The sequence below is a fragment of the Gorilla gorilla genome, chromosome 19 (genome assembly GCF_029281585.2).
Source record: "Gorilla gorilla gorilla isolate KB3781 chromosome 19, NHGRI_mGorGor1-v2.1_pri, whole genome shotgun sequence".
Lineage (NCBI taxonomy): Eukaryota > Metazoa > Chordata > Mammalia > Primates > Hominidae > Gorilla > Gorilla gorilla.
Genome location: NC_073243.2, coordinates 38,199,732 through 38,210,640, shown reverse-complemented (window position 1 = coordinate 38,210,640; position 10,909 = coordinate 38,199,732). Strand labels below are relative to the sequence as shown.

The 10,909-nt window shown below is 39.1% G+C and overlaps 1 protein-coding gene across 2 annotated transcripts; it reads left to right on the top strand.

Moving 5' to 3' along the window:
* The first annotated feature begins 2,426 nt into the window (after positions 1–2,426).
* On the top strand, positions 2,427–10,358 carry BTF3 (basic transcription factor 3). 2 transcript variants are annotated; one of them, XM_004058685.5, is made up of 6 exons: positions 2,427–3,423; positions 3,999–4,067; positions 7,348–7,461; positions 7,777–7,978; positions 9,201–9,257; positions 10,055–10,358. In XM_004058685.5, the coding sequence occupies exons 2-6, from the start codon at positions 3,999–4,001 to the stop codon at positions 10,099–10,101; spliced, it is 489 nt and encodes a 162-aa protein (XP_004058733.1). In that variant the 5' UTR covers positions 2,427–3,423; the 3' UTR covers positions 10,102–10,358. The 2 variants fall into 2 exon arrangements, with proteins under 2 accessions (XP_004058733.1, XP_004058739.1); XM_004058691.5 differs by having other exon boundaries at positions 3,274–3,664.
* Positions 10,359–10,909: the final 551 nt, after the last annotated feature.

Genomic DNA, 10,909 nt, shown 5'->3' with positions numbered 1-10,909 from the left:
GAGTGCAGGTTGAGTATCTGTTATGTGAAATGCTTGGAACCAGAAATTTTTCAGACTTGGGATTTTTTTTTTTGGAATATTTGCATTATGTACATACTGGTTGAGCAGCCCTAATCTGAAAATCTGTCATCTGAAATGCTCAATGAGCATTTCCTTTGAGCATGATGCTGGTGTTCAAAAAGCTTTGGATTTTGGAGCATTTGGGATTTAAAATTTTTGGATTAGGGATACTAAATCTGTATTATAATCTTAGGACTCACTTCTGACAGCCCAGGCTAAAGCCCACTCCTCCAGTCCTTCAAACTTTGTAAAGCACCAATTCCCTATATTAAATCCCTGTATATTAAAAATAGCCAGATTTCCTACAAGTGAATGCAGAGGCATACAATTAGAAAATATATAAAAGTTTCCCAAATCAATCTATACAACCAATCCTAATCAAAATTTCAAAATGAAACAAAACCTAAAATGTACATAGAATATCTGCAAATCTGTCAGTCTCAGAAGTGAAAAAGGGAAATAGCCCTACCACCTATTAAGAATATTGAGTTGGCCAGGTATGGTGGCTCATGCCTGCAATCCCAGGCAGATCGCTTGAGGTCAGGAGGTTGAGACCAGCCTGGCCAACATGGTGAAACCCTGACTCTAATAAAAAATACAAAAATTAGCTGGGTGTGGTGGTGGGCACCTGTAATCCCAGCTACTCAGGAGGCTGAGGCATGAGAATCGCTTGAACCTGGGAGGTGGAGGTTGCAGTGAACCGAGTGCTCTGCACTCCAGCCTGGGCGACAGGATGAGACTAAAAAAAAAAAGAAGAAGAAAAAAGAAAGAAAGAAATAAGCATTATATAAAGTGGATATTTTGGCTTTTGCTGAAGCTGACTCAAATCCAGCTGAGAGATGAAAACAATTCATGGACTTTGATTAGGCTATAAACTATAAACCAAGGAGGGCAAACAGGGTTCACCTTTCTTGCCTTCTCTATTGACAGATAACAATCTTGAGTGCTGAGTAAATGATTCTTAGGCTCCTTGAAGCCCAGCAGGAAAGTGTGGGAGCCAATTACCCACATTTGCCATAGACATTGGGAGCATACTGGAAATGGCTCCCACATTAGCACAAGTTACTCTTTTGGCATCCTTGAGCTAAGATTGCAATGTAATAACCTTTTTTGAAACAAAAAAATCCCATATTTTTGAAAAGTCTAGTATATAATTATTTTATTAGAAGAATCAGAATTTCCTGACTACTCATAAAACCAGCAGAAGCAGCTGGAGTCAAAAATCAAAATTTTGGCCAGGTATCGTGGCTCATGCCTGTACTACCAGCACTTTGGGAGGCCCAGATGGGAGGATGGCTTGATCCCAGGAGTTTGAGACCAGCCTGGGCAACATAGCAAGACCTCCATCTCTAAATAGAAAAGCACAAAAACCAAACCAAAACAGAACGTAAAAAGAAAATCAAAATTTTCTTTTTTACTATTAAGTAATCTTTTATATTTTCAACACGTGGCAAACTTTTAAATTCATGAAAGAACAGGAGAAAAAAGTAGGAACGAGGGGAAAATTAAAAAGTCATAAGCCAGGGAAAGTGGTGCACACCTGTAGTTTCAGCTTCTCAAGTGGCTGAGACTGAAGGATCCTTTGAGCGCCGGAGTTTGCGCCCAGCCTAAGCAACAAAGTGAGACCCCATCTCTTTTAATTTTTTTAAAGTTTTATATTTTTTTAAAAAATTATAAAAAAATTAGCATCCCTGGTTTCAAAAATTAGAAATAAATAAATAAATAAAAGTAGCTCACAATATTTCCTGAAAACAGGTGTATTAAAAGGGCAGAGGAGAGGGAAGGCAAAGAAAAAGAAAAAAAAGTCAGGTGGCAGGTTACATACATATAATCTTGTCTCTATAAAAGCTCAGAAAACATCACGTGACTAGGAAGTTTCAAATGCCTCCAATATAACATGGAGGAGAGGAAAAAAACTGTTCCTGGACAAAGATACACATTTCTTCCAAAAGGGGGAGTCTTTCTATATATTTTGTAATATCTCCAGAGCACAGCATAATGTTGGTAGTGCCATTTTGGCCTTTGTCATTAGGAAGGTAACCCACATAAGCCTAACTACAAACACCCTTTCCTGTACTAAAACTTCACTCATATTTAACTGAAGCAACATTGTTTTTTGTAAATATAACTGTAACAATTATTCTAAAAGGCAATACAGCTGTCCTCACCAGTTACGTTCTTGAGACATCAGTTTCAACAAACTTATATGTAAAAAGTATTCAAAAAGTTTAAACATTGATCTTAACTGGAGAAGAGTCTGCACTTACACAAGTTTTCTTGCTATATACATTGCATTCTAAGATTTTGGACTCACTTTTGAATATGCAAAGACATTTCATGGTTAAGACCACAAAAAGGCTGATCAGAGAACATTTTTATTTAAATTGCCATTTTAAATATCAGTCGTTTTATCTTAAAGCTTGTCCTGGGTTTAACAAAGTTTAACTCACATCCATGCATTGTCTCTCCAAACACAGCAGGCAGAAATTCTCCTTTGATTGGATTAAGATAGATAAAGTCTGCTTAACCGTGAATCGCTAATTGTCAAATCCATGCCAATTCGGTACCTAGGAGTCAATTTTTTTGCCTGATAAACAAGATAATTGTGTGGACCGTTTTAAGGTGGTTAGTCATCTGCTAAATTGGCTGAAATGCGGATTACCCAGTTCCTTCGTCGTACAGAGTTGCATTCTGAGGAGTGGGGCTCGGGGATACAGCCCCCAGAAATTCTGAACCTCGGTCCCGCAATCTACCACACCACCTAACCTTGGAAGGCCAAACTAACTTCACTATTTTTGACAAAATGCTTTTGTAATGGCTCATTCGGGCCGAGAGGGAAATTCTACAATTCTCCAACCCACACCTCCAGCAAGGGGAGAGCTGCTTGAGTGGTGAGCACAAGCTGGGCACCTCCGGCGTCTCCAGGAAACGTGAAGAGGCCCTTTCTTCGGAGGGTACAGAACTTCAGGATCAGGGCCCAACGGAGACTGAGCGGACTTAACCCTAACTGTGCACAGGACCGCGCTCTCCGACCCCTTTGTTGCCTCTCCCAGAGGTACGGGCTGCGCCTCAAGCCGGTAGTCTCTCGCAGGGCCTGCAGCCGGCAGCCGCTGGAGCAGGAGGAGGAGAATAGGGACTCTCTGGACCATCACAAACGCTGTCGCGCGTGCGCAGGGAGGAACCGAGTTCGCGGCGAAGTCAGTTTCCTGACTCTTGGAGGAAGTGGCCTTGTGTCACTTCCGGCCTCCCTTTAGCTGCCATCTTGCGTCCCCGCGTGTGTGCGCCTAATCTCAGGTGGTCCACCCGAGACCCCTTGAGCACCAACCCTAGTCCCCCGCGCGGCCCCTTATTCGCTCCGACAAGGTACAAAAAGGCTGTGGACGGCGGCGTGGTAGGAGGACGGGAGCGGGGGCGGGAAGTTCCCTGAAGGAGCGAGACAGGGAGGGACAGGGCAGAGGAGGAGAGGAAGGCGATGCGACGGACAGGCGCACCCGCTCAGGCTGACTCTCGGGGGCGAGGTCGAGCCAGGGGCGGCTGCCCTGGGGGCGAGGCGACGCTGTCTCAACCTCCACCTCGCGGCGGAACCCGAGGACAGGAGCCTCAGGTACCGCGAGGCTTGCGGAGAGTGGCCGGGCCGGGCAGGCCCTGGCTAGGCCGAGGCCAGGCCAGGGCCATGGGTGGGGGGTGCTGGCCAGGCGTGGGGTAGAGCCCTTCATCCGGGCCTGCCAAGAGCGGGGAGCTGTGGGGGAGTGGTGGGGAGGCGGGTGCTCTTTGGGCTCCCTGGAAACCCAAATTTGGAGCTTTGCGGGGAGGATTTGGGATCCAGGTTTCGGCCTGTGTAGGACGTTTATTTTCCTGCTGGTATCTTGGGAAATAACGAGCATGGAATGCTAGAGTGAGCTAAACCTATCCTTGCTGAGGATTTCCTCTTTTTCTAGATGAAAGAAACAATCATGAACCAGGAAAAACTCGCCAAACTGCAGGCACAAGTGCGCATTGGTGGGAAAGTAAGTTTTAATAGTTCGGGTTTGTGGGTTTTTTTTTTTTTAAGGTTTAGGTATTTTAAAAAACATATTCCTTTTGCGCTTCTTATATTATCGGTGACAAACTTTGCCTATCGACGGAAATTCACGGAGCTAGCAAATCTCGAGGAGCGGGGGAGACGAGGGTTGGAGACACATCAATGAGACGAGCTAAAAACATCGCCTTTGTGTAAACATGTTTGTGTTTTCAGTGTTACAGAGTATAAGTAGAACAAAAGTGTTTCCTAATTTAATTAGTAAGGAAAATGTGTCATTTCAGTTAGATCGTTGTGCACATCATACCCTTGACTTGTTTTGGCCTGAGTTGTATAAAGTCAGTGCTTGTTTGTCTCTCTTGTAAATTGAGACCTTTCTGTACTGCTTTCTGAACTAAATATTCTTTAGGGTAGTTGCATATTTCAAGGGTATTTGAAGATACGGGTACATTTTGGAGTTTAAGAGCAGTGACTATTAGATTTGAAAATATAACCCAAGTAGGTATCTTTCCTGTTCTGACTTTGTATTACTGTAAAAATGAGGAAATTAAAGTGACTGATTTTTAAATGATCAGTTTTTGATTAATTGTTTTTTTCCTGGTGGATACTGATTCACATCAAGGGGATTCTTTTTTGAAGCTGATTTTTAGATTGTCCTGTAATTAATAAGAAGTCCACTGTAGACAGAGGTCTACCTAGTTTGTATTGTTAGCACATTCTTAGTATTTAACAAGGTGTGGTAGCTTGTTGAAACAGAGCATGTCTTTACTTGGTAAAACTTGTAAAGCTTCCATGGTACATGTTTATTACCTTTTAGTTTTTCCCAACTTTAAGCGTTTAACTTAGAGTTAGCTGTGAGATAGCCAGAAGTTGCACTTAGACTTAAATAATAATATACAGCTTTGTTAAATTACTGAACTTTGCCAGCGGTGAATTTATCCTGATTTTTTTTTACTTTTTATTTTTGTTAACGTTAGCTGTCTTCAGGATCCACACCCACACATTTAACAACATTAGATGTTTCTTGTCCTCTTTAATCAATTGTTATCAGACTGTGGCCTTCAAGTGCCAGCAAAACTCAAATTTTTTGTGTCTCAGTGTTTGGATGCTCTTATATTGGTGTTTTTAACCACTCTTACTTTCAGTACAGTTTCAGAAGGAGTAATTTGAATAATGTGCTTATGTGCAGTCTTTTTGTTGTTACTCTCATCATTAGGCTTTAACTTTGGGAGACATCATTTTAGGGTAAAGGAAATCTTGAGATTTGCTAGGATATTTAAAGCTGATAACAAGATTAAATTTTGTGTCCTAACATCTTAATACTCGTTTAGCTAATAATACAAGAAGTATTTCTGTAGTCACAGAATATGGAAACATTTCTACACTGTTTAAGAAATGTACTTATTATGGGATGTGAAATTAGGTGAGTTAATTTTGCTTTAGGGAAAACTGCAGGTGTTAGGTGCTCTTAGGTAAATGTTACAAAAGCCCTTTATTTTCATATCTAATCACAGCATTAATAATAATTATTTAAGTGAAAATTGAACTCTACATATGTGAAGTGTATGAAACCTCTAGAAGGTATGCTGGGTTTGTCTTTACAATCTTAGAAATTCCTTTGAGTTTCTTAGAGAAGATTCTTTGGAAACCAGATACATACATGACCATTTCAAAGTGATTTTTGTTCTTAATAGTTTGGATAGGTTAGTAACCAGTACTTTTTTTTTTTTTTGTAGCCATGGATATTTTCTTCAGTTAAATAACAAGATTTATTTAAGCCTTTACTATGTTGGATCCTGAGAATATAAAATTTTAAGAAGTTTAAAGTCCCTAGGTGGGCTTTAAGCCTAGCAGTGGCAATAATTGTCTTTTCTTAAAAAAATCTTCTTTCACAGTGTAATATACATAGTACAATAGTAGAAGCATTTTCAAAATCTAGAGATGGGAATGATTTGGCATAGGGAAAGAGGGTGGTTGCAGAATTTAGGAAAGGCAAACAGGAGGTAATGAATAAGATTTTAAAGGATGAATAGGAATAGGGATGGAGGTTGGGGGACGGTGAGGTGGTTGGGTGTGATAGCCTTTCCTTGAGTGCCTTCAGTGAGCTAGATACTGTTGTAGATACTGGGTTTATAGCAATAAACAGAAGTCCTTATGGAGCTTACATTCTAGGGAGAGGAGATGGATGATAAAATGTATTTATCTCTTACAGTAATAAGTGTTATGAAGAGAAATAAACCAGGATAGAAAGAAATTGATGAGTGAGTGTGGAAGTTGCTATTTTACTTTGGGTAGTTGAGAAAGACCACTTTGATCAGGTGACATAAGAGTAGAGATCTGCAGTGAGGGAAAGAGCCATGTAGATGTTCCGGAGAGAGAGGAACAGCATGTGCAAAGGCCCTTGGGTCATAGCCTGCTTGGCCTGTTCAAAGAATAGCCAAGGTTTATTTGGCTAAAGAAGAGGGATGGTAGCAGATGCAGTCAGGAGTGGCATATTAAGGGCAGGACAGTTTGTGTAGGGCTCTTGTAGGTTAAGGTAAGGGCTTCAGACTTTACTATCGAGTGCTATAGAAGTCTATATACAGATTCATTTGATTGTTCCATACACTGTCTTGCCTGTGAATATTAATTTGGATGTTGATTTTTCTTTAATATAAAAACAGAAAAGGGGTCAGGCGCAGTGGCTCACACTTGTAGTCCCAACACTTTGGGAGGCCGAGGCAGGCGGATCACTTGAGGCCAGCAGTTTGAGGCCAGCCTGGCCAACATGGTTAAACCCCATTTCTGCTAAAAATACAAAAATTAACCAGGCATGGTGGTGCCTGTAATCCCAGCTACTCGGGAGGCTGAGGCAGGAGAATCACTTGAACCTGGGAGGCGGAGGTTGCAGTGAGCCGAGATTGCGCCACTCCAGCCTGGACGACAGAGTGAGACCCTGTCTCAAAAAAAAAAAAAAAAAAACAGAAGAGGTTAATAATTCTGGATGTGGAGTTCTTTCAAATGCTTAATTTAGATTGACACATGCTACCTCTTTGATCACTTTTAGAGCAAATGTAAAAAGTAGAACTTTGAAAAGATCATTCTTTTCCTTTCCCATTTTTTGCTTCTATCTTTGCCTTAGCCTGCGTGCTCACTGCATAAGTTTATGATTATGGTAATGTTCTTATACAGATCCAAAGGTCAGAAATGAATTGGAAACTATTCCCATTTGAAAAATATCTGTTGTGGTATAAATGTGCTGTTTTCTTTCCTCTTCTCCCTGACTTTAGGGAACTGCTCGCAGAAAGAAGAAGGTGGTTCATAGAACAGCCACAGCAGATGACAAAAAACTTCAGTTCTCCTTAAAGAAGTTAGGGGTAAACAATATCTCTGGTATTGAAGAGGCAAGTATCAAATTTTGTTTCTTTAAAAAACAAGATTTGGCTGGGAAAAGTTAACGTGAATGCATTAAATGGGTTGTTTTTTTTTTTTTTTAACTTAGGGACTTCAAAGTCCCTAAGATGTGTTTCTACCATAAATTAATAAATATCAGGGAGCTCATTAAGTCTGAAAGCTATTAGAATACATATTCCATTCCAGGCAAAATTTCACCTGTGCTTCACAGTGAAATACTAGTTAGCCAGACTTAGTTTAATAAAACATTTGTTTTTAAAGAGACTGGTCAGCATTGCTAATTTAAATTTTTCTTTTCTTAATAGGTGAATATGTTTACAAACCAAGGAACAGTGATCCACTTTAACAACCCTAAAGTTCAGGCATCTCTGGCAGCGAACACTTTCACCATTACAGGCCATGCTGAGACGAAGCAGCTGACAGAAATGCTACCCAGCATCTTAAACCAGCTTGGTGCGGATAGTCTGACTAGTTTAAGGAGACTGGCCGAAGCTCTGCCCAAACAATGTGAGTTTCCTAGTAATGGTTTTACCAGAGAATTACTCATTTAGCAGCTGATTTCTGATCTCAGGGCTCAGAATGGATATGAGTATTTTTAAGTTTGGAAATGCAAGCTTTAAAAATAACATATTTGTAACTGATCTTAAGCAAGTGTCCATGCTCAAGTTTGCAGTAATTGATGTAGCGTGCTATGATTGTTACACTTGATTTTGTGGAATGTTTTCTACTTACTTGATTTGGATCAGATACTTTATTAACTAGAAATGATGAAAATGTTAATTTGGTGCTTTGCCAATAACTACTTGTAAGTTTGGAATTGAAAAAAAATTAGTGTAAATTATGAAATTACTTCAGTTTCATCTATATAGTTGGTATTACCAGTAATCTTTTAAAAATGGCTTGCCAGTATTCTGGCATTTTTAATTACAGTGTGATAGGGATTTTATTCGGGGCAGAAAATAGTGTAGCTGAATATACATCTGAGGATGTGGAAGTGTTATGCTGTTTTCTGTGCTTAAAATTTTGAAGAATAGGAATGCAGGAGGAAGTCAGAGGCTTATATATGGCTCTTTAGTTACCCATGTTTTTCTAGGTATTGACTTAATCTGCCTCAATTTTCATTTTTATTATCACATTGAGTTGGAGGTTCTAAACTGTCAGGGCTTTCAGAGCTGAAGTAGGCTTTTGAAGTATCACACTGATGCCTGTATGGGCCTAGTACATAACTCTCCTGTGTACGTTCATATTCTTATGTGATAAAGGAGAGTGGATGCTTACCACTCACAGACTCTTTAATTTTTTTACTTTAATTTTTTTCATTTCAGTAAGTGGTTGTTGAGCATCACCCTTATGCCACACACAGAGTAGTTGAGAAAATGGCATCTTCATTTGTCTCCCAAAATAAATCTTACCATGCTTTGGTATGTGGGCTTTACCTGCACTCTAAGAGCTCCCTACTGCCCTTATACTACCTCAAGGCCTATGGTGGCCCAGAGGGATTGAAAGGATGGGTATGGAATTTTGTTTGTTGGCTGTTCCTAGTATTTTAACCCATTTGTAGACATTAGAATATCATGTTATTGATAGTATCATAGATAAAATCCCAAATGTCCCTTATCATGGAAATAAGTTGTAACAACACTTGGCATTTCATCTGTTCTTTTTTTTTTTTTTTGGTGAATATTTATTAAAAACCTAGACAAATAATGTTTACATTTTCCTTTCATAGCTGTGGATGGAAAAGCACCACTTGCTACTGGAGAGGATGATGATGATGAAGTTCCAGGTAGGAACGTTTACTTGTGGTTAACCTAGAGAATCTTAGCAAGGGAGAATAAGAAATCTTTGTAGGAAAAACTACCCAGGGAAGAGGGGTGGTAAGTTAAGATGGACATAGATCTTACTTAGAATGAGAAAAATAATGCAGTATTAGGTAATTGAGAATTATGTTTATAGACTTGACTTGGCTTGTTTCTGTTTGGGATCCCAAGGATGTGTAGGTATCTAACCTTAAATATTGAATAAATAAGTATATATATAGTACCCTAAATATAACTATTACCTGCAGAGCACTAATGACCCTTGCTCCCTACTTTGAAACTCATGAATTTACAAGAAGGTGTGGAGTTGTTCAGGTATCTTGGGATATATATATCCATTCTAAAATCTGTAGCAGCATAACTCCTTTGGGAATCATGAGACATCTTTGTCTCTTACCTGTTATTGGATAAATTTACGTTCTTCTAAAATATTTATTGGGCAGGAGAATCACTAGACTCATAAATATTCCCACTTTGCATAGACAGGTATCCTTAGGAATCCAGGAAAATTTTAACATTGTGTGTCATTGTATTCTTTGGTTCTGCTCCCCCATGTTATATTGACCAATGTATGAGATGGGAAGAGGGGGGCATTTTTTTCACTTTTTTTTTTTTTTTTTTTTTGCATTCTTGTTCTTGGGGCTATGACACAGTATTTATCATCATTGGCAAATGAATGTCTTTCCCTCATCCCCTTTTAAGATCTGATAATTATTTGTAGATTTCACTTTTTTAAGAATTTCTACTCTTTTCCTTTTCCTAGATCTTGTGGAGAATTTTGATGAGGCTTCCAAGAATGAGGCAAACTGAATCGAGTCAACTTCTGAAGATAAAACTTGAAGAAGTTACTGGGAGCTGCTATTTTATATTATGACTGCTTTTTAAGAAATTTTTGTTTATGGATCTGATAAAATCTAGATCTCTAATATTTTTAAGCCCAAGCCCCTTGGACACTGCAGCTCTTTTCAGTTTTTGCTTATACACAATTCATTCTTTGCAGCTAATTAAGCCGAAGAAGCCTGGGAATCAAGTTTGAAACAAAGATTAATAAAGTTCTTTGCCTAGTATACAGTTTTATTTTTTTATTTCATTGACACCGATCTGTACACAGTAAAAAAAATTGCTTATAGAAAGCTAATCATGGCATGTAATATGGCTGATAACCTTTGGAATTTGATTAAACATTTAAAATCACAGTGTAGTGTAACAAAGGTGGTATAAAGTTCTCAGGTTTGAAAACTTTGCTCTCAAACAGTCCTTAGTGCTTCCATGATTTATATGGTGGGTGTAAATATGAGAATAGAGTATTCCTTAGTGGATAAACAGACATTTCTCCCTGATATTCTCTATTGTAAGCATATGTTAAGTGCCTTTTATGAATTACCTCGGTGTTATCTCCTTTATTCCTCAATTTGTGAAGAACTAATAGCTCCATTTTGTAGATGTAACCTGAGGTTTAGAACTTCTAAAAAGTAAAAGTAATCTCCAGATCCCTTCTTTGTAGGATATTTTATAAGGTGACTTGGAAAAGGTAGTGTTTAGAATAGGAGTGGCTCCTGGGTCATTGTCTTTTCCTTAAGTGTCAACACTAATAAATGAATAGGGTTATGTTTTTATT

Coding starts and splice junctions, on each gene's coding strand:
- BTF3 (XM_004058691.5), top strand. CDS start 3,533: ATGCGACGGACAGGCGCACCCGCTCAGGCTGACTCTCGGGGGCGAGGT. Junction 4,068..7,347: donor AAGTGCGCATTGGTGGGAAA/GTAAGTTTTAAT, acceptor CCCTGACTTTAG/GGAACTGCTCGCAGAAAGAA. Junction 9,258..10,054: donor TGATGATGATGAAGTTCCAG/GTAGGAACGTTT, acceptor TCCTTTTCCTAG/ATCTTGTGGAGAATTTTGAT.